The following is a 26282-nucleotide window of genomic DNA, read 5'->3' as shown; positions in this document are numbered from 1 at the left end:
TGATTGGATTAGCACCTATGCATTTGAATGATACTGTTATGCTGATGAGTATAGGAAGGATCGGCTAATCCAAAAGCAGTACTATTGAGTCGCTCTCGATAGTAGATTTCACATGCCGCCGTATGCGGAAGTAGTATTCTAGCACGCCACTGTAAGTGGTTTGTGACTCTTGTCTGAATGATTCTTAATCGTCAGTGGAGTTAAAGACTACAACTCCCATCAGTCCATGCTAAAGGTCTTCACGGGTCCACTTAGATCCGAAAACCTGTGGTCCGAGCGGGTTCGGGTCTAAAACTTTCACATGTGCCTTGGACACGGGTTGGGTATAATAATAACGGCTTTGGGTCTCGGGCAATTTAAAATGAATGTGTTTTTGCCATACGGACCAGCCAGACCTGTCAATCAATTTTAAATGCACATTTTAGCAGTTAGCTTGGTGTTGTCATCAGATAACAAATGAAAATAATCAAACAATTGCCACTGGGTTGGGTTGGATTTGTCTCAGGTCTTTTTTTTCTTTGAAAAATAATGATTTATGCATGTCGGGTTCAGGTAAAAAGTATTTTGGGTTGGGTACATTTCTTTGGACCCGAGAAGACCTCTAGTCCACGCTCCTTAACAGCGTCATCAAGCTGTTTTTGTATGGCGACCTCTAGTGGCGAAAAGGACATAATGTGCCTTAACTTAATGTTTGAAGGAAATTGAGAACTTGAATTATTTTGTACAACATATTGCAGTCCCTCCAGAATAACGTGATTATGCGATCGCATGATTCAATGCATAATCAGCCAAAGTCCGCATATTTATGCTAAGGACGCATTTTTTTAAATAGGCCGCACTTTCGCCGCATAAATTGCAGATTGCAATTTTCATATTCAAATTTCATAATCCCCGCATTTTCTTAGCGAAAAGTCATATCTTAGCAGAAAGTTGGAAAATGTTGCATTTACTTCACACATGCACAGCCATGTCCCCTGTTGTCATGGGAATGTTAGGAAGTGACGTAATTACGCGACGCGAACATCAATGAAAAGCTGCAAACAGTTTTTGCAAGTTCACGCAATTTTGGCAAGTTCCCGCAATTTCATTGCATAAATATCCTGCATCTTCCATTGCATTTTTTAAGAAAATGTCCCGCAAGATAAATTTGCCCGCAACAATCACAAAAAACTGTGAAAACAGAGAGAAACTAGTGTTTGTTTGTTTTTTTTACAGAATAAAGTGGCTTTAAGTGTATGACTGCAGGTCTGAGTCTTATGGTGTTACATTGAAAGTGAAATATAAACAGTGACACAAATTGACAAACACACGCACACAGTTAATGAGATCGATAAACCAGCATTACTTTTCTAATAAAACTGGTAAAACCACAACATATGCCAGTGACCGGCAGCGTACACCCCACATAAAATACAAAACACACAAATCATCAGTACTGCAACACTGTCCGTTTATCATTGATGTTCTGGATGATTCTGCAAGGAGTGGATGAACTCTGTGACGGGCCGACCCTCGTAACAGATCTCATACACTGCAGTAAACAGAGGAAACCTACAAGAACATGAACAAATATGTTTAGATGTGAATCATTTTAAGGATCTTATGTAAATGCAGTTTAAATCTGAATTAAAAGTCTCACCTGTCTACCACGCCTTTGTTTTTAAGTATTGTGTGGACTTCAGCGGCTGTGGCCGGACCCTGAAGTTTCTGACCGTTCAACATTTCCTTCTCAAGCTCCTCAAGAGACTGAAACAGAGATTTTACACTTGAGCGAATATTGGATCACTGCAGTTTTAGATGTTCAGAAGCACGTGAGGACAATTTTAATTTCTGGGAAAAACATCCCTCTTAGTTCTGGCGTCTCACCTTGCCGGTCTTGGCAAAGGCCTCTGCGACTTTGCGATTGCGTCCTCCGTAGCACGTAGTGATGAGATCAGCAATGCCACAGCTCTCCAGGAATGTTGCAGGGGAGACGGTGCCAGCGGTGCAGAATATCTGAGCGAACTTGATCATCTCCATTAGACCCAGTCTGATCACTGCCGCCTTTGTATTGTCACCAAAGCCCAACCCATCACAGAAACCGGCTCCTACTGCCACTATGTTCTGTAATATAGTTTCAAATTGTGAATATGGTAAACTGAAATGTCATGTCCAAATAAGTTTTTTTTTGTATAGTGTACTATAGCTCAACTGGTAGAGTATTGCATTTACATTTATGCTTTTATCCAAGCAACTAACAGTGCATTCAAGCTATACATGTGTATTCATTGAGATCAAACCCATGACCTTTTGTGCTGCTAATGCAATGCTTTAACTGTTAAGCTCAAAGTTTTGATAAGCAAACCTTCAGTGCTCCACAGATCTCCACCACATCTGCTTCCTGTACGACTGTGACCCGGAAGTGATCCGTCTGCATGAGTTCTTTAAGCTCCGCCCCCAGAGCCTGATCCCTGCACCCTTAAACACACACAAACAAAAACTAATGTTACTAGTTACCTTAAAAGAAACAATTTGCAGAAATTCACAACCATCTATTTTTTCAGGCTCACCAATAGTAGTCTCACAAAATTTCCCGTCGGCCACCTCGTTGGCGATGTTCGCTCCCATCAGGACGCTCATTTTAATGCCGAGCTTCTCGTGAATGACGTTTGATATGAGCTTCAGTCCATCTGGTCCTTCATCTACCCCCTAAACACACACACGCAGAGTCATCGCTTTTACTATCAACGTGACAGTCTCATGATCTTAGACAGCAACTCTTCTGCTGAGTATGTGAGAAAAGGACACAAACAAGTAACTTTCACACAGTGAATATATTCATCACCATACAGGACCTTGATTAATGACATTCCAAGTGCATCCTGTTTGATTTTCCCTTTCATGGTATCACAAACACGCCCAATGAACTGATGTGGAATTACAAAGAGCAGAATGTCAGCGTTCTTGGCAGCCTCGAGCAGATCTGCCACCGCAACCTGCAAGTCAAGATAGAAAACCAAATGGAAATGAAAAATGTACAGAAGGCAACATTTATAGGTGACCTTGTCTGTGAAAACTCAGCAAAAGTAATTTACTAAATTGTCCTACATAATGTAAAGAACATTCTGTGACATTATAACCTTGATATCTTTAAAATGTAAACTTTGATTTATTATACAGCATGCAGTACATTTTCTGAGAATCAAACCCATGACCCTGCTATTATCATCCTGTATGATGTTTTACAGTATATACAGTGGCCTTAAACAGTATTTGGACACATGCATGCCATTTCATCAGATGATGTCACCCTGCATCTCTTTGATCTCTTGAAGGTTCTTCAGTTATGCAATGACACTTGACCATTTGGCTGAATCTCAACCATTTGGTCATAAAGGTGGGAAAACCACCATTTACAGCCTCTTACTGGATGCTTGAGTACAAAAGAAAGCATGAAGTGTCTTTTAGAGATTTACAGAGAGGAATGTAGTGGCTCAGCACTCTTTCAACTTCTGTATTAACTTCCCCTTAAATGAAGCATGAACAGCATTTATGGTGAAACTACTTCTTAGACATTAACTGTAGCCCAACATTGTCTAAATGCTAGTGTTCTTTAGGAACCAAAAATGGTTCTTCTATTACTGTGAAGGACCTTTACAACATCTTTATTATTAAAGAGTGTACTGAATCTTTATTACATATAAGAGTTAATTTGGCTCTATATTGGTTTGTTAAAATATAAGTGTCTTACCACATTTTCTGGAAGCTTGTTTCCGGGCAGGTACTTGACGTTCTCGTGCTCTGTGTTGATGATCTCTGAAAGTTTGCGTCCGTTTACCATCTCTTCATACACCCACATGTTAACCGTGGAGTCAAATTTTGAGTTATTCTTCGCATTAAAACCAACTATCTTTGCAATAGCAGAGCCCCTGGCCACATGAGAAAGAGATGTTATAACACACAATATTACAATATTTTGACTATACATACTGTAAATATTGCAGTGTTGCTTGGAGGAAATCATTTTTTTTCCTGGAAATAAATTTTAGCCTGTTGTTTCCAATTATCTTGGGAAAAAACTCAATTTTCACAGCTCCGTTTCTCTCTCAATTCCTCAAAATCACGTTACAGGACTTGACTTAAATTTAAATGCATCCAATTCGTTTGAGTCCATTTAGCAGTCATTTATTGATGGATGGCCCGTTCGCGTCTCCAGGTTGGAAATTACTGAGGGCTTTGGACAAAAATCCAATCAAGATGAATAAAATACCCCCTACATTTAAGACAAGGGGACAAACATGACCCTTTACAATCATGATCAAAATGGAAATGTGAACATGAAGACAAGCGTAGAGACAGAATTAGATTTAGATCTGTTCACTTTTCATCAGAATGCTTTATACAGATTATTTTTGCAGCGTTGAGAATTACAACCACTCAACGTCATGCCTGTTGAGCGGATGATTGTAATGCCCAATCAGGGGTGTTTAAATTAGTTTTTGGTGCAAATGTAAAAAATTGGTTAAAGTGTGCTACGCCTTTAATAAGTTTATCATAAACAACAGATGCAAATAAGAGATTCACTGTACTGTAAAGTCAGACTTGTCAGTTTATAGCACAAGTGCGTCAATAACTTTTTCAGTGTTGTTTAGTAGCTTTCTTTATATTCTTTCTTTTTCATTAATGCATGAAACAGCAACCTAATTATTCATAAATAACATTCTCAGCTTGTTAATATGCCGTGCAAAGTTATTGTTTTTAAATGTATTCTAATGTAAGTTTGTGCAATTATATTAACCTCATAATTTTGTGTATATATTTTTTTAAATTCCCACTCGGGATATCTGCCAGCCCACACTTCTATAAGTTATAAGTTGGCAACTACCAGCCCTGCATTTACAACAAAACGTGTGCTGATCCATTCTGAAAAGCTGGATAAACTACAAACATGTGGTATATAGCATGTTTATAGGCATAAAAAGATATATAACACGTATTAACAAAAACACAAATGCATTATATGATGTCAGTATATAACTATATGCATAATGCATTTGCATACATAACAGAAGTGGACAGAGACGTGCAATAGAGTTAAGAGACATAAACACTGAAACTAACCAGTGTGACTGACTAGACCATCTGTTTAACTTGTTTTGCATATCAGCAATGTTAAAAATGTCTCAGTATTTAACTTTAATATACTGTCCCAAAAGTGACAGAACACAAACTACCTGTTGAACAGATGTCACATGATTGTGCAGTACAAACTAAATATACAAAGCACAAGATGTGTTCTATTATTGTCCTTTTCAAATGGCATAACCTTAAACTTGTTACACTCTTGTTACTCTGGGTTTGTCTACACAAATGCTGGTGTAAATTGTGAATGTTGACGGCTGTTTCAACTACTAGCCTAACATTGCTACTCCTAAAAATATATCCAAATATTGTTTTACCAGTTGCCGGAGCCGACGATACAAATCTTTTTTGGACTTGACATTGCGTTGGATCCTTGCTGACTTACAATCGCACTGATCTGTCAATCAAACCCGGCGCAGTAGTGCGCTCAGTGAGGCCACGCCCCCAGCTGCTGTTTCCTTCACAGCTCCGTCGACTCCGCCCATTGTCAGCTGCTGGGTGTGTTTACAAAATCTCAAGTGATTTATTGTGCAAGTTGACGTGGTATAAATCATAAATCTTACAAAATGTATAACACTAACAATTTTAGCCATAATCAGTAACCTAATAATTACTATAATAAGGCTAAACTATCAAATAATAAAAACTAAACTAATAAAAAATTAACAATAGTCAATTGTGAGATAATCATAACTAGGGTAGCTATGCAAATTTGTGGGTACATTTGTGAAAAAAAAAAAAAAAAAAAAAAAAAAGCAAAACACATTAAGCCAAATGATAGCAAGTAATGGTCATATTTTCTGCACTGACATGAACTTTAGTCTCAGTTGGACATAATGGCTTATTCAAAGCCAAGTTGTAACTTGAGCTCCAGGCAAAACAACACACTTGTGATGCACTGCTGGATTTATCTGTTACTGTATCTTATATAGACTAGCTTGAAGGTCCATAATCTATTTTAACAGAATAAGTCATCCAAACTGTCAGGTAAATTATGTCGCAATGCAAATTATTTTAGGAGCTTCAAAATAGACTTTACTGCCTTAAGGAAATATTTTTTCCTTTTTTATCACTTTGCCAGCTTTTATGGCTATGTTTATGGCAAGAGCCATTCATTCACTTAAGATGTTTAAGATCTATGTTTTCTAAAAACTGGATTTACATTGGATAAAATCCTTTTTAGGAGTCAAAATATAATTTCTCAGGATTTACTTAACAAAGAAGTCGTGTGGTATTAAAAGGCAGAAATTCCAATTGAACAAAAGTATCCTCTGTTAAGTGAAAATTCCTTGAGAAAAAATGCTTTGGGGAAGGAATTCTGCAATCTGAAGGAAGCTTATAGATTATTGAGGGGAAAACGTTTGACCTTTACATAATTACAACAAAACTGCTGTTCACACAAACACAGAAATCTTCCAGTCAGGTCAATGTAAGGCATAAAGTTATGCATGTTTATTTATAAAAAAAAAAAACATATTTTAGTACAGCCAAACGATAAACATCAAAACAATACAGAAATGTATATTATAAACATTTTAAAAAATCATTCTTTTTAAATTAACTAAATTTGTGAATTTACTAAAATATAAAAAATACCACACTACAATGTCAAAAAAGTTAAAAGCTGTCACTGAGATACCCTTTAAAAAAATCAAAATATGCACCATTAGGTAGAGATATGCATATTTGAGGTACTAATATACATCCTATGGGTGCAAAGGTGTACTTCTTGGAAAAGGTACCGCCCCAGACAGCTTTTGAATACAGTCAGAAAAATGGTCAAAATATGTACCCCAACTACGACTGGGGAGGTACCCTTTGAAAAAATACAGATTTGCACCCAAAGAGTTTAAGTAGTACCTCAAAAGTGCATATTGGTACCAAATGTATACATATCTGTACCTAATGGTACATAATAGGGCCTTTATAAAGGGTACAGTTCAAGTGAATGACAGTGTATGAAATTAACTGAACATCAGACATAAGAAAATGGCCATAAACTTCACAACTTAATGCAGAAAACACTACATTCCATCAGCGGGTACTTGACTTATAATAATGCATCACCACAATACTTCACTTTAAAAAAAAACTCAACACCCTGTTGGTTCAACCTTTGCCAATCCTTTCCAGTAATATCACATATATACATGCACAAAAACACCCATACAAACAGACACATGCATGTGCAGGCTTTCTCTCTCTCACACAGCCAAAAGACAGAATGGCACACGACAGACACTTATACAAACATGCAAACCACACACATACGCACATGCACACACAAACACACCACCTCCAGCAACAAACGTGATGTTGCATACATACAGAAAGTCTTGGAGACCTTGCATGCACCTCATTGGGTATATCTACGGTCGAACTTTCTGAAGTGGCGCAGGCTGATGATATCATGCTCATATCATAGATGCCTCCAAGCACCTACTGTATAGGCATTTGTATAGTAGTTCACACTGGTATTCACTCTGTGAAATGATTTGTCTGTCACAATGCATTCGCAGCCATATCATATCCATTACGATGCTAATATATAATATATGACATAAAGTAATTCCTCAAGCCGACAGATGCGTTTCCATCCAAACGCCCAGGCACACAAAAGAGCCATATTCATATTTCATGTTTCGACATTAAAAGCGACATCATAAACAGCTTGTTCGAAAAACCACAAAATATTTTACAAACTTTTAGAAATTTCTTTAAAGAAAGTATGATTCCAGAACAGAACCACGCTAAATCTGGTGGATGCAAAACATAATCTGTGTGTGTGTGTGTGTGTGTGTGTGTGTGTGTGTGTGTGTGTGTGTGTGTGTGTGTGTGTGTGTGTGTGTGTGTGTGTGTGTGTGTGTGTGTGTGTGTGTGTGTGTGTGTGTGTGGCAGGCGAAGAGCTGGAAAATCGCAGGAATGTTAATGAAATTTTCCAACGTGACATTTGACATCATCCAGGCCGAGAACTGTCCCATGATCAGTGTTACTGTTATTCTGATGCTTCTTGTGAGAACAACGACATAACCTGTATTTCATTACCTAGACAAACAAAAAATAGACAGAAGTTATTGCCTTCTACTACTTAATAGTATAACAGGATAGTTAACCTCAAAATTAAAATTTGTCATCATTTACTCACCATTAAGTTGTTCCAAATATATCCATTTCTTTGTTCTACTGAACACAAATGAAGATATTTTGAAAAAGTTTGTAACCAAGCAAGCAAATCTTGGGCACCATTGACTTCCATTATAGGAAAAACTAATACTATGGATGTCAATGGTGCCCAGACCTGTTTGGTTAAAACATTTTTCAAAAAATATTCACTTGGGGTTAGCAGAACAAAGAAATGTATACTTGAAAAAAATCCCAATACATAATACTTATTTTAAGCTGCTGAGGCGCTATTATGTTTTGCTTATAGTGCATTCTGTGTCGAATACCTGTAATAGTTGTCGTGAAATATTAGGGGTGAGCGGGGCACAAACTAACGTGGGGTTAGTTGTAACTCAGCTACTTTACATATTTATACAAGTCCGTATATCAATTTGTGCTTTTGGTCTTTTTCTCTTACTGTCAGAAGATCTTCTGTGAATTTGTGAAAAGTTTTGATGTGTTTTGATTAAGATATTAAACAAAGAGTGTTTTGGAGGCGTACAAGTAAATTTCTTCATCTTAAGTTTTTTTTTTCGATTTCTAAGTTGGGTGTGTAAGTCCCAAAATCCAATCAAATCCAATTTTGTTACCTAAAACATAACACCATTTTGAAACATGATCGCTGGGATTGAAAACATTTTTACATGGGGTTAGTTGTCACACAGTGTTATAATAAAGCCTCCAGTATACAATGATAATGAAATGAAAACAATGAAAATGCTATTCATCGAAATGATAACTGTTAATACAATATGAAGGGAAATAACTCAAAATTAAGATTTTTTTGTCTTAATTGTGCAGCCCTTTCAAAAAAATCTATTTATATGCGTTGATGCATAATACAATGATGGTAAGATGAAGGATCATGGATGGATGAATGTGTGGATATCTATCTATAGGCAGATATATATAAACAATATCCACCTTTAGTATATAGACAAAATTTTATTTAATTATTTGTCTTTTAACCTTTTCTAGCAGGTGTTACAACAAACCCTCTGTTTGTTAAAATGAACTCCACCTATGGGGTAAGTTGTAACGTTTGCACTCCTATCACTTTCGGTAATTGTACGATAACGATAGGTCCCACAAACAAACTTTAATTGTTCATTTGTAGCAGAGTTGTGTTTGTTGATTGTGTAAAAAAATAATTTCTCTAACTTAAATATTTTTTGAATAATAGAGCCAAAGTCAAAAAGCGTTAGGTTGTGCCCCGCTCTCCCTACTACAGGTTACTATAGTAAATACTATGGTATCTACTATAGTTTTTCATGCAATAATTTTTTACCCCCACTTCCATCTTTTTACCTCCCAGATCATCTTTATTTTGATCATCTTTCATTTGTATGTTTTTTGTATTGCTGATTATTATCTCTGGTTCATAGACGTTGATTTTCTTGTATTTTATGGCATGCAGGTGTCAAGACCACATACCGCCACCGACTGTCTGTGTGCATTTATAACTCTCATCTTATTTTTCACATCATTTTGATTGAAGACTTGTTTACCTCGGTGTAGTTTTAGTAAAATGGGGTTTTTATATGGCTTTGGGATAAATGAGATTCGACAGTTATTGTATGGCTAGTTTAGATGACTTTGAAATATAGCACACAACTCATATGAAGCATTTAAAGGAATCTTTTGCAGTATTTTTCAGTCCTTCCAAAAAAATGCAGAGTTTTTTGTCATTGAAAAATCCTTGATCTTGCGGCAAAAATGTGATGGAATATGCATGCAATTTTATGCGATGAAATTGCGGGAACTTGCAAACATAGCGGGAACTTGCAAATACTGCGGGAACTTTTGCAGCTTTTCGATGTTTATGTCACATAATCACGTCACTTCATAACGTTCCCATGGCAACAGGGGACATGGCTGCGCTTGTGTGAATTAAATGCAACATTTTTCAACTTTCTGCTAAGAGTGACTTTTGCTACGAAAATGCGGGGATTATAAAATCATGCAAGCCCCGCATATTTTGTGCACAAAAATCTGCAATTTATGCTGCGAAAGTGCGTTGTATTTGAAAAAATGCGGGCCCCGCATAAATATGAGGACATTGGCTGATTATGCGTTGAATCATGCGATCGCATAATCGTGTTTTTCTGGAGGGACTGATTTTTTTTGTTGCAGTAACTTCATACTAGTTCGGATTGACTTGAGGGTGAATAAATATCAGTTCAACTGGAAACTGGTAAAAACAGATCTCTTTATTAAAACAACATAAAAAGGATAAAAGAGAGGACTACAATGTCTTACCTCATAAAGGTAGTCAAAAAGCTCCAAAATTGTGAGAATACTCGCTCCAATGAAAAGCCCCATCTGTCCTCCAATATCACCTAAACAGATAAACAGATAAAGCTAAAGTAATGTAGATATTATGTGAAGATCTACAAACTACTCAGGGTTCTGTTGAGGAAAACGTGTTGCTAGTTTGATTTGTGTCTTTGTCATAGCATTTCTGTGCAGTTGTTAAAGCCTGACTATCATTTCTGAATGTATTATTATGCGGTTGCCAGGATCGTTGCTACAGTAGATGGCTGTTAGGGTGTTCTGGGAGGGAATCAAGCCTACTAAATGGTAACATCAGACGTACCCAACAGACCCGCCACCTCATAGGCCTTCCTCTGTTCAATGGTTTCATAGTTTAGAGCTTCAAAGAACACATCCAGAACCAGAACGTTCTCACTGACATAACACACAACACAAGAGAATATCAGTTCAAATGCAAGACTAATGCACATCTTTCTGACAAATACAACATATACATTGAAAGTAAATGTAATGTAAAACAAACACTATGTCACATAACATAACTTACGCTATATATTTCTCCGATTTGCTGTATTTCTTGGCAAGGTATTTGACCGATGCTTTGCTGGGGATCTTGACGAAAGACAATTCTTTATTATAGCGAGTGATGTTACACGGAGTCTCGCATGTGCAGTAGTCGCTGTCTGTTTTAACCAGGAAATCTGTGCAACAAGATAAACAAATCATTACAGGGCATACATTACAATCGTGAGCAGATTAACAGGCAAAATGTGGTATTAAATGTGCATGCATTGGGCAAGTATAGATTTTAATGAGTAACATAAAGCTACAAGATGACTTAAAGGAACAGTATGTAAGAAATGTATATCAATTAATCATAAAATGGCCCTGATATGTCACTAGACATTAAGAAATCATTTTCATTTCAAATACTTATATCAATGACAACAGTGGTCTGGCCAGGATATTGTCATTTAAAAAGTGGAGTTGCAGCCCTCAACTGATGTTTATGTTGTCATGTTGTGTATTGGCCACCAGTTGTGTGAGTGCAGTACCAGCTTTAACCACAAGTTTTGTGATTGCAATACCACTTTTGGCCACAATCCTACATACTGTTCCTTTAAGAGATTAAAACAATAAAAGTTACTTACCAAGTGCAGGATGTGCACATTCCTTATATTGCATAGGGGTGCAGTACTGCGCATCACCTGCATGTGGAACAATAATAATTTCATAATCATCGTCATAAAATTCTTTATTTATCCTTACGTATTCCAAATTGTTTCTAACAACTTCTGTTTGATTATTTGCTCACAAAAAAAGATTTAATGGCTTTAAAGACTTTCTTAAAGACTTTAAATAAAGCACAAGGAACAAATGGGCAATTTTTTCATTATTGAGACTCGACAGTTTGTTGTCAAAGTGTAGAATTGCTTTGTGTTGACTATTCCCTCGATTCAGGTACATTTACATTTATGCATTTGGCATATGCTTTTATCCAAACCAACTTAGGGTGCATTACAAAGTTGGCATGTTATCAGTATGTGTGCTCTTTGGGATTGAACCACAACCTTTTGCAAAGCCATACAACTTAGTTAAACGTATGCAGGTGCTTGCTGTGACTTACCAGGCATATGCACCATGCGACAGTTGCAGTTTTCCACCAGGTAGCGCGTCTCGCAGTCCGTACGGCAGGCGCTGATGCTGTACGTCTTGAAGTAATCTGAGCTCGGTGGACTGGACTTACAGCTTCCCCATGGAGCAGGCAGATACATCAACTGAACAAAAACAGCGTGTGTTAAAATAATCAGATATTGTAGAAATGATATAAAGCTCACATAATTACCCACTCGCTGCTCCTGGCACGATACGAATGTCTGGAATCCTGGTGCAACACCAAACCCCAGCTGATCGATGAACGCAGGTTCATCTTGACTGTGAATCTGAACTTTGATTCCTGCCTCAAACGATGAATCTTCTGGGAGAGAAGGAGAGCGTAAGATGAGGTTCTTACATCCTACCCGCTAAGCAATTTTGCATTTAAAAGACGTCTGATAGCCGTACAAACACAGCCCAGACGTCTAGGTTAAAATTTGGGCTGTCAGTGAAAATTTAATAGACGTCTAGCAATAGCCCAAAAAGAAATAAAAATAAAATAAATAAATGAAACCAAAACACCTTGTAATCACTGTTGAATATCTGACATCTAACAAGTAATTTGGGCAAAGACGACGTGTAACCAAATTCAAGTTAATTTTGACTAGAAGTGGGTTATTCATAGCTGGACTACACTGCAAAAAATGATTTTCAACACTGCAAAAATGATTTTCAAGAAAAAGAATCTTGGTATTTTTGTCTTGTTTTCAGTAAAAATATCTAAAAATTCTTAAATTAAGATGCTTTTTCTTGATGAGCAAAACGAGCCAAGAAAATAAGTCTAGTTTATAGACCAAAAATATCAAATTTAAGTGATTTTGTGCATAAAACAAGCAAAAAAAAATCTGCCAAAGGGGTAAGCTAATTTTTCTTTTGTTTTTAAGAAAAATGTTCACGTTTTTTGCTTATCAGCAGATTTTTTTGCTTGTTTTATGCACAAAATCAAATTAGTTTTTTTCTGGTCTAAAACTAGACAAAAATACTAAGAATTTTTTCTTTAAAATAATTTTTTGGTACGGCAAAAAAAATATTTCTTGCTTAGTATATTTTTCTTGTTTTCAGTACAAAAAATTCTTAAATCCAGATGCATTTTGTTGATGAGCAAAATGACCTACGAAAATAAGTCTAGTTTAAAATATCAGACTGATCTCATGGAAAGTCGTGATATAGTCACAAAAAATCCGATTCATTTATTCCTGTTCAATGAACGAACTTCAGCTTTTTCGTGCCTTGAGCACAAATGTCCCCCTCGTGTCACTCGCACAAACCTCTATTAATAGTTTTTCGTTTGATTTTATGTGTGGTTTTCTTATTGTTTTTTTCCTATTTTCTTACCATTGTCGCTTGCCGTTGGGGTTAGGATCTCTTTATGTTACATTTTTAGACATCCTAACCCTAACCCCAAATCCAAGCGGAAATAGTTTTAAAAGTGAAAGAAAAACATGTAGAAACCAATACATAAACGTACATCATAACCCGAACTCCAAATCTAACCCCAACCCCAAGCAACAATGATTTAAAAATAGGAAAAAGAGAAAACAATACATAAAATTACATGAAAATGAAAGTCCTGCCACGGACGCGAAAAACTGTTAATAGAAATTCGTGCAAGTGACACGAAAAAGACATTCGTGCTCAAGGCATGAAAAAATATGAATTTTGTGCCATGGACACGAATACATTAATCCAATTTTTTGTGACTATAACAAGACTTTCCGTGAGATCATGATGTAAAAAATAAAATTTAACTCAGTCTGCCAATGCGGTAAGAACATTTTTCTTGAATTAAGTGTTTAAGATTAAAGTAAACTTAATATAATAAAATAAATACAATTATTTTCCCATTGGCAGATTTTAAGCACAAATCACTTACGTTTTATATTTTTTGTCTAAAATTTTTGTCTTGAATTAAGTGTTTAAGATAAAAGTAAACTTATTTCAAGATTTTTTTTCTTCCCCCATTGCCAACTTTACTTTTGTTTAAAAACTAGAATTATTTTATTAGGTCATTTTGCTCATCAAGAAAATGCATCTTGATTTAAGATTTTTTTTAGATATTTGTACTGAAAACAGCACAAAAATACTAAGCAAGTAAAGCAATTTCTGGCAGTGTAAATCTGGTCTTCACTGGAAAAAATGATTTTCAAGAAAAAAATCAGTATTTTTGTCTTGTTTTCAGTAAAAATATCTAAAAATTCTTAAATGAAGATGCTTTTTCTTGATGAGCATAACGACCCAAGAAAATAAGTCTAGTTTTTAGAACAAAAATATCAAATTTAAGTGATTTTGTGCATAAAACAAGCAAAAAAAAAAAAAAATCTGCCAATGGGGTAAGCACATTTTTCTTGAATTTTTCTTGAATTTAGTGTTTAGGAAAATGTTCAAGATTTTTATCCAATTTTTTTGCTTGTTTTATGCACAAAATCACTTAATTTGATATTTTCGGTCTAAAAACTAGACTTATTTTCTTGGGACATTTTGCTCATCAAGAAAAAGTATCTTAATTTAAGAATTTTTAGATATTTTTACTGAAATCAAGACAAAAATACTAAGAAAATGTTTTCTTGAAAATCATTTTTATGGTGAAATGCTGGCTATAACTGGCACGTGTGTTCTCACCTGTCTCTCCCCACACAGGTAAATATTCATCCTGCTGAATATCCAGCATGATCTCCAGTCCGTTTCCCATCCCTCCTTTAACACTGATCAGCGGAGGCCGGATTTCACCCGAGTTAAACGTGTAACACTTTCCATAACGTGTAAAAACCTGTGACGCACAGGAGAAATAAAGTCACATTAACATGCATGCATATAGACAAAACATCCCATGCAAATGTGTTTTATTTAGGCACTAAATAAAATAAAATTACAGTTTATTACAAATAAGCTACACTTCATCTGGAGGTATGTATCGAGTCATTAAAGTTAAATATTATGCCTCTTAGATGTTTACGGTAATACCATGGTATTCAGTTAGAATTACTTTTTTTAATATGCTAATTATTCATTTCCATACAAAAGTACCACTACACATCTATAAGGGTCTACATCAAACCCCCCCACCTCGGTAAATAAAGTAATATTGCCAGGGCTGTTTTATTTTGTACAGCTAGTAAAAATCTTATTTCATAAAATTGACATGAGACATAAACAACGAGAGCGGCAGGAAAAAAGTCATTTCAGACCTGAATTATTAAAGGAAGTTGGTTCCTATGGAAACAGCAGCAAATGAAAGAAACAAGGAAACACACCGGGCGCTCTTTTCTCTCTCTCTCTGTTCTCTTTGATACGTTAATTAAACATTTAAAGCGTCTCTCTCGGCACAGCTCCATCTGCTTGAATGTGTGCATTTCTAACAAAGAGTAAGAGATATCGAGTTTGTGTTCGTGCTTCATATTGTCCTGATCCATTAGATCAAAATCAAAGTGATGTCCTGCCGTCTTCTTTAGCCCTGTGAGCGGTAAACAAACATCGTGCATCAATACAGCAAATCCTGCCATGAAAGCGAACCAGTTATGTGCCTCGAGCCTCAAGCACCCTTGACAGTAAAAAAGCACAGGTTACTCTCATAATACTGCAATGACAAACATGCCAATGAAAATACACAACTTATAGGCCTACATCAGCAAAGGCCTGTGCATATAAAGCATGTGCTTCAAACAAACACAATCCTTATTCTTCAAGCATTGTTTTGAGAGCTTTCCTTAAATCAAAATGTTTGCATTCATAATCTTTTATCAAATTGTAATAAATGTACAGATAATTGAGGAAATCTAAGATAAACGAGACAATTTTTACCAAAAAATAATTCTGTGTATTTAAAGTCCTCTTGGACAGGAATCACGATCGACTTTATTGTGATGTATTTGAAACGGAATAGCACATGATTAAAATAGTGGGCGTTATTTCCACTGTAAATTAATTGTATATAGAAAAGTAGGGGTTTCATTCAGAAATGGAACTCGCAGTAGATTGACAGCTAGAGGGGGGCGGGATTAACGGATGCTCCGCCCAAGCTGTCTAGATGACATCATCAGAGAACAATCGCCACAAGTGGCTGGAAGTACATTTTCAGATTTTGATTTAAGTTTATCAGGGCAGGTGCTTTAAAAAAAAGACGCACATGGATAAATTGTTTATAATGAACAGTGCAATATCCCTTAATATACGGGTGTGGTATTACATTTCCAACCATAAAATTTACAATATGTTTCCAGCATGTGATAAAACAGGCAACAAACTGAATATATTAGTGTTTTAAGGATGGATGAGCCTAGTAATATCCAAGACCAGAATTTCATAGAGACTTGGGGTGGGTTTAATTCGGCCTAAAAGTCAGTAACCAACTACCTTAGTAGTGCGCTTAAAAAATTACATTACATTTAGATTTAGCACATGTCCTTTACAACAGGGAAGAAAGAGGTAACAAAGACGTGCAATACAAAGTTAAAGTTAGATATTTTTAAGAGACTCAGGGCCAGAGTCACTAAACAGGACAAATTAGCGTAAGAGCGCAATTTCAAAAAAGCGACAAAGGAAATTTCTGCATCTCATTTCCGCAATGCAATGCAATATTTAAAACATATCAAATATCATGAGCAAAAACCTTAGTTTATCGCATTGTTTCCCATCATTTTGCGTCTGAAAGGGGAACTTTTACAAATGCATAATAAAATCAGTCACATAGATAACTATATCCACACCCTTACAGCACAAAATTTTTACTGTGTGTCTATAGTAAATCCTGACAACCTGACGAGTTTGCTAATTTGTATGAGTTTGTACAAGTGAATCTAAAAACTTACGATTATCATAAAATTAAACAATAGGTAAACCACGCCTCTAACCCTAACTTCCTAGAGGGCTAATTGTACAAAAATGTATGAATGTGGTTGTATACATTAATACGAATTAAGCACCTCGTATAAACCTTAACAGTATTTTTTAATGCCAAAAAATGGTTTCCGCTGGCCAAATAGAGTAAGCTTTCAATATGTTCCTGTCCTGTCTATTTCCAGAAAAGATACATCTTTAGCTATTTTTTTAACATATTGGGGAAGCAGCAAACCAAACAGAGTTTGATCAGCGAGTGACAGGAGAATGAGCCGGAAAGTGATTTTGTTGTAAACCACACATTAGCATTGTAGCAGTGAGTTTATCAGAAAATGTATCTTGATTGTCTCTAATAGAAAAACATGGCTTAAATGTTCTCATTATTTCTCATTATGTTCACATTTTAATGGAAGTCTGGAAAAAACTGTAATGGGTAACTGGGTTAAAGTATTTGATAGTCTGTGCATGTATTCCCATTGGTCCTCATTCTTCATGCAACATCCCCTCCATCCGGTGTCTCCCCGGGCAAAACTCTGGAGTCCAATTAGCTGCCATGATTAGCAGTAAACATTATTTAGATGGGGGTGAATACAGATGGCATGCAAAGGCACTTTAATCACTGTCTCATTGCCATGTGTTTATTCATTACACAATCATTTATCCATCTACAGATCTAAAATTGTGTTTTAGACTTTAAAGAAGTCTCTGTGCAGAAAAGAGAAGGGATTTGTGTTTTATCTCTATTTCTTCATTTTGATATATGCTGGCTAGTATATTGTGGTTTCAAAGGAAATTTTTGCTGAATAGTAAAACAGAAAAATGTCACATGCCAGTATGCCACGAACAGGATATGGCCTGAAACTCTTAAGTTCAAATTTGTGATAAAACACCTGTTTTAGATGCGTACAGGTTGGCAAGTGCCTTACATGACTCTGTATTGAGCCCCTCCCCAAGAGAATCGTCAGTCTTTATTGATTGATGATTGGTTCTTCTAACTGGTAGGCGGGACTTCTGTCATCAGAGCGGCCATATTGAGCATTTCTTTGTCCCACATTTGTGATCCTGGACCACAAACAATAATATAAGGGTCATTTTTTCAAATTCTGTTGATGTATGGTTTGTTTAGGATAGGACAATATTTGAAAATGTGGAATTTGAGGGTGCAAAAAATATTGAGAAAATCGCCTTTAAAGTTGTCCAAATGAAATATTTAGCAACTGCATCCTCATAAAAATATATTTTTTAATATATTCACAGTGAAAAAAAACTTCATGGAACATGATCTTTACGTAATATACTAATAATTGTAGGCGGTAATTTTGTTATATCCAATATCTTTGGCTTACTGCAGTTAACACTAAAATATATAAAATAGACTAAATTATACAGTCCCTCCAGAATAACGCGATTATGTGATCGCATGATTCAACGCATAATCAGCCAAAGTCCGCATATCTATGCATAGGCTGCATTTTTTCAAATACGCCGCACTTTTGCAGCATAAATTGCAGATTTCCATGCGCAAAATATGCGGCGCTTGCATGATTTCATAATCCCCACATTTTCGTAGCAAAAATCACATATATCTTGTGCAGCCATGTCCCCTTTTGCCATGGGAACGTGACGTAATTACGCAACACCAGTTTTCGCAAGTTCCCGCAGTTTTGCAAGTTGCCTCAATTTTTGCAGGTCCCTGCAATTTCATTGCATAAAATTGCATAAAATTGCATAAATATCCCACATATTCCATCGCATTTTTTAAGAAAACGTGCCGCAAGATCAAGGATTTTCTGGATTTTCTCGTTTTTCTGGAAGGACTGATTATATACTCAGAGAATACACTGTAAAAAGTGAAAAGTTTAAAGAATCATCTTTAAAAAATACTTTAATTGGTAACACCTAAAAAAATATTGTTTTTCAACTTATATGTTTAAGTGAAAAACACTAAGTGAAAAATTTAGGTTGAGAAAGCAAAATTTTTTTAGGTGTTACCAATTGAAGTAATTTTTTAAGTTGATCCAACATTTTTTACTTTTTACAGTGTAGTATGAGATTATTTATTACTCCTACATACTACATAAACATTTCTATATCATCATCAGTGGCAGCTGGTGACTTATCTTCCGAGGGGTGCGAATCCAAAATATGTGTTTGGAGTGTCATGTGTGTTGCTCATTATTTCAAAACATGTGTTCGTTGCGATATGTGAACCATGTGCATCATGCGTCCTGTTAAGGTACGTTCCTGCTGTACCCGCGTCAAGTGGGTTCATGATAAAGGAGACGCCTACATGCACAAAATACTCCCAAGACACTAACTTAACACTAAACTCTGATAACACGAGATTAAGCGAATATCAGGCAAACGCGAACGTCACTTTTATCATAAACGCTTTAAGCGCATGTGCAACAGGCACTTATTTTGACAAGATGCTTGATATGCGGCAAACACATATTTTGACATGACGCACTACACACATGACGGTCCTCCACTGGTCATCATGCAGAGATTTGATGTGTTTAAAAAGATCCACTTTTCATACTAGCTTAATTTTGTTAGATAATATCTTTAATAACCCATTCTCATGAAATGCATATAAATAGCAGGCAGTGTGAAAAGTCGTGCAATACATACACCAAATTTTGCGTGCATATGATACGCTAGTCCTTCCCATTCACTTAATACGGCGCATCTTTTTGTGTCATTTTATGTATTGGTTTCTCTTTTTTTACATTTTTAAAACTTGAGGTTAGAATTGGGGTTTGGGTTAGGATATCATTTTATGTAACAAAAAGTTGTTCTAACCCCAAACAGAATAAAAGAGAAACCAATACATAAAATGAAACAAGAAATTCCACACAAAAAAGCTGAGAGCATAAAGAGCAGTTGAGGTAAATGACTTCACTTATCAAGGTCAATGGAGCAAGAACTATTCCTTACGGAAGCAAACCCACCATGCTTTTACACATCACTACACAGTATCATATAAAGGGCTGGATGCGGTTAAATGCAAGAACCTGCATCTCTAAACCTAAAAACACAAAGTCCAGTGCACATCACAGAGCTATTTTTTTCCACAGCACCGAGTCAGGGAAGTCAAAGATGAAGAATAGCATGTCCCAGACGTTCTCTTACACTTCACAGCAGATCTAATATTTAACACTGACCTATTTTACAGGCTGCAGGGTATTTCAGACATGCTGTGGCAATTTAAAGCAGCCTAGAGCAATGGGGATTTTAAGCGCTTGGCAAATGAAAGGTGAGCAAAAATGATTAAGAAGGAAGAAACACGCATTATCTGCCAGACTCTTTGCTCATCAGAGAACTACCGATGCCTTCATACAGATATTTATATATTTAGAGATGGATAAATCCATGCACAAGATGCTCATGTTGGCATTTGGATAAGTAGGACATTATCACCAACACACACACAAAGGACTTCAGATGCTTCAAACAGGGATGGGGGAGTAAGGTCCACATGTCGCCATGGAAACTTGGAGAGAAGCGCAGTTACATCACTAAATCAGCTTATTTGCACCCTATCTGTATGGTGTCACATATTGTTTATATATGAAATCAAGTAGTCAGCTAATACTTAAAGTTTAAGCTCATTCAAGTAGTTCAACTGGTCGAACAAAACCATGATTTGCACTATGTTCAGTCCCCTATGTTTATTTTCAATGCATGCAAGTTGTTTTGGATGAAAATACTTGACAAACACAGTATAAATGTACTGGCTTTTGTTCACTGAAGCAAAAATCAATGTGACCCAACCCATCTAAAGTCTTTAGTGCTTTTGTGGTTTACTGTTTCCTGCTTACTTTAAAATCATCCTGCCACATAATGTAAATAACATTTTGTGAAAACATATATTTGATATTGATTGGTCATGTCGAAGATTAAAACCAATGTGAAATCAAACTTTGATGCTCCTCATGTCATCATTATATGTCTGAGATCTTTAGAATGGATTTCCCAAACAGGGTCAAGTATAGTAAACCTTTTTAAATGAAGCTTCGTTGATTTTATTCAACCAATTAAAAAAACTTGGACTTTTTAAAAGTTGAACTTGCTTTGTCCAAAAAACAAGGTACCAGATTCTGTGTTCCAAAACGGGAGCCAATTGTAAAACAACAAAACTGTAAACTTCATTCCAGTCGTATATAATGCAGTGCTATCAAATACACTCCTACGCTTATGGCAGACCGCTGACAGACAACAAAAAAGACGCTTCTGGCTCTTTCAGTACCCCAGAGAGCTCGATTATAAATAAATACTGCGGTACAGGACGTCAGCTTTAAAACTGCTGTGATGAAAACTATTTGTCTCACCACACTGAAGTCTTCAGGTTGACACGGAGAACCTCTGAACTGGCAGGACATGAGCATTTCTGTGATGTCATGTCCCGTTCTGTTATAAAACTCCCACATGTTGAAGGGCCGTGGTTTGAAGATGCGAAAATCCGCTTTGTTCTTAAGAACCTCCATCACGCTTTCATCAACAAGAGGAGCGTCACGAATCTCAGATCTGCACAGAGAGGGAGAGATCTCATTAAATTTTACTATGTAATCAGTTTTGATGTCTTCGTGGCTGTCTTGTATTAAGAGTCTCGTGCTGATAAAAAGCCAAAGGTAGTTTCAGACTGGTCTGGTTTTACAAGGATTGTAAAAGGGAGACCAGCCAAACCAGTTTAAACCAGGCTAATGTATTGCACATTTGTGGAAGATTGAAAATCTTTATACAACAGTAGTTATACTCACAAGAAAATAAATGATCATAAGAACAAAAGAGAGAGAGAGAGAGAGAGACATCGACTGTGAGCAAACAGAAATTTGGAATGCAGCAGCAAGCGTGACTCGAGTCCAATTCAAATCCAGATCACATCACAACCGCTGGGTGTTACACTGCAGCAAGTAAATCACGACTTCCTATTTTGCCAAGTGGAAGCTGATCCTGACGGCTGAGCCAAAATTCACATTTCATTTAAGATCGTAATATGAAAAGATTTAACACGGACAGCCCACACTCCATCTGTCGCTTACTGTTCACTTTACTAAATTAAAAAGAAATAATAGTCAGGATGCAAATTTCACTTAGGGATTTCCCAAACAAGATGCGGTGACACAGAATCACAGCATCAGGTGCTCTCAAGAGTCTCTACTTCAATTTCGGCTTTTTAATAACGCCACACTCATTATTTACACTCGAATGTGCTTGTGTTCAGGTAGGAAAGCATAGGTTGAGAGGATACAACGAATGGATGACTCATACCACAATGACTCATTCAGTTTATTATAACTTAACCACGGCATCTGTCGCAAACACGCCAAACTGCGTTCACCCACCTCGAGTTCAGCAGAGCCAGCAGCTCCCCTGCGTGGTACAGGTCATTGCGCGTGATTCTGCTGAAGCGGATGGAGTTCAGATTGCAAATTGTCACGGCAGGGAAGACCATGACGGGAGTGGAGATTTCGTCTAGCTTGGTGACGTGGGGGTATTCCAGGTAGAACTGAATGCGATCAATACAGACGTACAGCAGGAAAGTCAAAGAGCTCAGGAAAAAAATCACCCACAGGCAGCATTTGGCCGTAATCTTGTCATAGGAGAAAATGTGAGAGATGCCGTGAAGAGTCGAGGTTTGTGCAAACACCTGGAGAGGAGGCGGCTGCTTGTAGTCAATGTCCATATGTTCCACTTTAAGATCCATTACTGATGTCTTCATCGGAAATTTCTTTCTTGTTCTGTGGCACAGTTGGGAAGTTATAAAACTTTCCCTGTAAAGAGAGAATATGCACATTTTAGTTTTTGTGTATATATATTAGAGATGCAATAAAAATCGTCGGTATCCATCAATAAAAGCAATTTTCATATTGTCTGCCGATAGTTTAAAAACAGTCAATTGTCATGGCCAATATATTCTGTCAATTAATAGAGAACAGGAAAATGTAATGAATTTGAGCTCTGTTTATAAACATTCTAAAGAAACATCACTAGTTTAATGTTCAGTAAATAAATAACATTCAGAAATGTTTATCTAAATTAAAATTTTTATCTCAGAATTTAATTAATACAAGTCAATATACCACCAAACTATCGTGTTATCAGTCTGCACTGCAAAAAAAATATTTTCAAGAAAAAAAATCTTAGTATTTTTGTCTTTTTTTCAGTAAAAATATCTAAAAATTCTTAAATTAAGATGCTTTTTAGACCAAGAATATCAAATTTAAGTAATTTTGTGCATAAAACAAGCAAAAAAAATCTGCCAATGGGGTAAGCAAAATTCAAGAAAAATTCAAGAAAAATTGGCTTACCCCATTGGCAGATTTTTTTCCTTTTTTTTGCACAAAATCACTTAAATTTGATATTTTTTGGTCTAAAAACTTTTTATCGTTTTGCTCATCAAGAAAAGGCATCTTAATCTAAGAATGTTTAGATATTATTACTGAAAACAAGACAAAAATACTAAGATTTTTTTTTGTTGAAAATCATTTTTTGCAGTGTGAATAACGCTATCAGTATCAATAATTTTGTGAATTTGAAAGTGATATCTTTGCACTTTATACGAATTTTTTTTTAAATATACTGTATATAGACCGTTTCATCGGGCGCACGTGTGGTGACGCGATAAGCGTCTGGTCCGAACTTCCGGTTCCTGTTTGTTTAATGGTCTGACTAGTTGCTGAAACTGAACTCTTAAACAAATAACTCATCGAAAAAAACAAATGTTTTGGGTTCTTTGTAATCTACGTGTTGTTTATTTTGCTTGTTATAAATAAACTACTTTAAAAGGACTTTGTTGTTACTTATTCTTCTTAGAGTTTACCGGAAGTTACGTGATGACCACGAAAGCTGCATGTGTATGTTGTTACTGCTGAAACGTCTATACCTGTATAATTGATATAATCATGCATGCATGTTGCCTAATTGCGCTTTGAGTGTAAACTGAAGCTTAGTTTTGAAAAGAATTTAAGGAGGCTTGGCAAAATATTACATATGTGACCACCCTGGACCACAAAACCAGTCTTTAATTCAATTAAATTCTTTAATCATTTACTCACCTTCATATTGTTAGAAATCTGTATAAATTTCTTTGTTCTGCTGAACACAAAGAAAGATATTTTTGAGCAATGTTTGTAACCAAACTGTTTTTGAGCACCATTGAATTTCATTGTCTTTCCTAAGTCAATGGTGTTCCAATTTCTGGTTTTGTTGTCACATAACCAATGAGTCATGTGCCATAAGGATTACTTTTTTAATTAAAAACAACTGAGGGTCAGCAAAATAATCTTAACTAAGTCCTCACTAATTGTAGTAAATTTATGCTTTTATGCTGCATGTGAGCATTTTGTTATTCATGCATTTTTTTGTATATTACAATAAAACTTATATTTTTTTATACACTATAGTTTGTTTTTAGTTTGTCTTTTTGCCAAATAATTTAGTCAAAATAATTATTTAACTTAATTTAATTTCTCAATTTGTCCCATACACCTTATATTTTGAAGCTGGGGTTCATTAAAAGCAAATATTGTGCGTATATGCCCTCCAGACGTCACTTTTTGCCACTACTGTTTTCTGTAGATGAAGAGGGCAATTTACTGCCTAAGCCAAGTTCCCCACAGAGCACTGTTATGTCTGTATGATAACAACTCAATCAAAATATTGACATGCACATCGACAAACCTCTTAGCAACTACAGATGGATCAACAGCGAAATGTCAATAAATCATAATCATCATTACTGTTTTACAATCCAGTGAAAATCATCAATGAGAATCACAATACATCGGCACGCGTTACAGTCATGACAGCTGTGTGTATAATAAGCAATACAATAACATCGCGATGCAATCACGCTTCATCACGCGTACACATTTTCTTTAGATGTTTGTAATGAAGTGTCACCCGGACATGTTCTAAAATACAGCTAAATAGCATATGAAACATTAATATGATGATTTATGCACCGCTTGTAAATTCAGCTGGTACTGAGACCTTGTAGCGCGCAGATGGAAACGACAATGATGAAGAAAGTAGCGCGCATCTCACTTGTAGCGCGCGCGATCCATTTACCTGAAGCGCTTCAGAGAGAAGCTGAGCATGAAAACAGACCCCAGATATCCACACAACACACCTCTCCTGCAATAATGCACAGATCAGCATTCCCAGCCATCCATCCGACAGACTGATGGAAACCCATGTCTTTAATGAAATGATTCAGGAAAAGCAATGCAGTGAAGCACGCGCACGGTCCCCTCTCCAGAATTCTGGTCCTGAGGCTTTAATGGCCGAATGATAGCGTGTGTGTGTGTGTGTGCGTGCGCGCGTGTGTGTGTGTGTGTGTGTGTGTGTGTGTGTGTGTGTGCGTGTGTTGTAGGCGTGATTCGCGTGAAACCCTGGAAATGTAAAAACTACCAATTGTGTTAATAAAACCTGCTCTCTCCCTTTTCAGTGTCATCACTCATGCACAACTAAAACCTAATGTAGTTATCGATTCTGATATTATAAACCAACACCCTTCACCAGTTTACAGGTCTTGTCTATTTAACATCACATGACATCTTTAGTCACATGGCTGCATAATAAGTCTTTGCAAGTACAAGTAAATATTCATTACTCGCTAAATATGAATCAGAGAGAAAACACACACACATGCACAGTGCAATCCTGTCTGATGTGGTTAAGTCAAGAGAAGATATGACATACTTGTTTTGGACAAGATATCTATGAAACAGAAGCACTGTATTTTACAATAACACACTGTTTTATTGCATACATCACTGGCCTTGTCTAGTTAAATGATGTTACATGTTTAGTACCTTTATTTTAAAAAATGGCACAAATGCATTGTATTCAGCTGGTTCCGGATCAATGCATCTGGCTGAATATTACATTCATGTGTCTGTTCTTTATATTCATGGTGTCTCAATGCATGGTTTTGGTTTTCATTTGATTTGGTTGAATGGTGAGATATTGGTTTACATGGGGTAACTTCTTAAAAATAGATTTGTTTCTGGTAAGGGTGAGTCGACTATACCTATTCCATAAACAACATTTGTTATTATAGAGTTGCATGGAGCTGATTATGTAACAAAAAGGCAATAAAATTAAGGCAATAAATCAACCCAGTGTACTTTTTTATGTTTCCAATCTTATTGTGAATAATTCATGGGTGCAATTATTCCTAAGAAAAAAATACTTCGTAATCTTTCTCGAAAATGTAATAATTTGCT

At 36.2% G+C, this 26282-nt stretch overlaps 2 protein-coding genes across 4 annotated transcripts; both read right to left on the bottom strand.

The window, feature by feature from the left end:
• Positions 1 to 1336: 1336 nt before the first annotated feature.
• Positions 1337 to 5593, bottom strand: gpd1a (glycerol-3-phosphate dehydrogenase 1a). The gene is made up of 8 exons (XM_055168402.2): positions 5439 to 5593; positions 3731 to 3908; positions 2835 to 2975; positions 2550 to 2688; positions 2345 to 2457; positions 1867 to 2103; positions 1640 to 1746; positions 1337 to 1551 (listed from the first exon to the last, which is right to left on the bottom strand). The coding sequence occupies exons 1-8, from the start codon at positions 5480 to 5482 to the stop codon at positions 1455 to 1457; spliced, it is 1056 nt and encodes a 351-aa protein (XP_055024377.2). The 5' UTR covers positions 5483 to 5593; the 3' UTR covers positions 1337 to 1454.
• A 952-nt stretch (positions 5594 to 6545) lies between these two features.
• asic1a (acid-sensing (proton-gated) ion channel 1a) lies at positions 6546 to 25417 on the bottom strand. Of its 3 annotated transcripts, none has more exons than XM_055168401.2 (11): positions 25123 to 25417; positions 22395 to 22823; positions 21381 to 21576; positions 14833 to 14980; positions 12408 to 12532; positions 12185 to 12335; positions 11709 to 11765; positions 11105 to 11258; positions 10880 to 10971; positions 10543 to 10622; positions 6546 to 8166 (listed from the first exon to the last, which is right to left on the bottom strand). In XM_055168401.2, exons 1-11 carry the CDS (start codon positions 25149 to 25151, stop codon positions 8047 to 8049), a joined length of 1581 nt encoding a protein of 526 aa, XP_055024376.2. In that variant the 5' UTR covers positions 25152 to 25417; the 3' UTR covers positions 6546 to 8046. The 3 variants fall into 3 exon arrangements, with proteins under 3 accessions (XP_055024376.2, XP_055024375.2, XP_055024374.2); XM_055168400.2 differs by having other exon boundaries at positions 12408 to 12535; positions 25184 to 25417; XM_055168399.2 differs by having other exon boundaries at positions 12408 to 12535; positions 25123 to 25415.
• Positions 25418 to 26282: the final 865 nt, after the last annotated feature.

The sequence above is a fragment of the Misgurnus anguillicaudatus genome, chromosome 5 (genome assembly GCF_027580225.2).
Source record: "Misgurnus anguillicaudatus chromosome 5, ASM2758022v2, whole genome shotgun sequence".
NCBI lineage: Eukaryota > Metazoa > Chordata > Actinopteri > Cypriniformes > Cobitidae > Misgurnus > Misgurnus anguillicaudatus.
This window is presented reverse-complemented; position numbering and strand designations above follow the sequence as displayed.

Excerpts from the sequence above, each read along its gene's own strand:
- gpd1a (XM_055168402.2), bottom strand. The coding sequence starts at position 5,482 with ATGTCAAGTCCAAAAAAGATTTGTATCGTCGGCTCCGGCAACTG. Across the intron at positions 2,976-3,730 it reads ACAAGCTTCCAGAAAATGTG|GTTGCGGTGGCAGATCTGCT; the intron begins GTAAGACACTTA and ends CTTGACTTGCAG. Across the intron at positions 1,747-1,866 it reads CCTTTGCCAAGACCGGCAAG|TCTCTTGAGGAGCTTGAGAA; the intron begins GTGAGACGCCAG and ends TCTCTGTTTCAG.
- asic1a (XM_055168400.2), bottom strand. The coding sequence starts at position 25,212 with ATGCTGATCTGTGCATTATTGCAGGAGAG. Across the intron at positions 12,536-14,832 it reads ACCTGTGTGGGGAGAGACAG|AAGATTCATCGTTTGAGGCA; the intron begins GTGAGAACACAC and ends CTTCTCTCCCAG. Across the intron at positions 10,623-10,879 it reads TGAGGTGGCGGGTCTGTTGG|GTGATATTGGAGGACAGATG; the intron begins GTACGTCTGATG and ends TTATCTGTTTAG.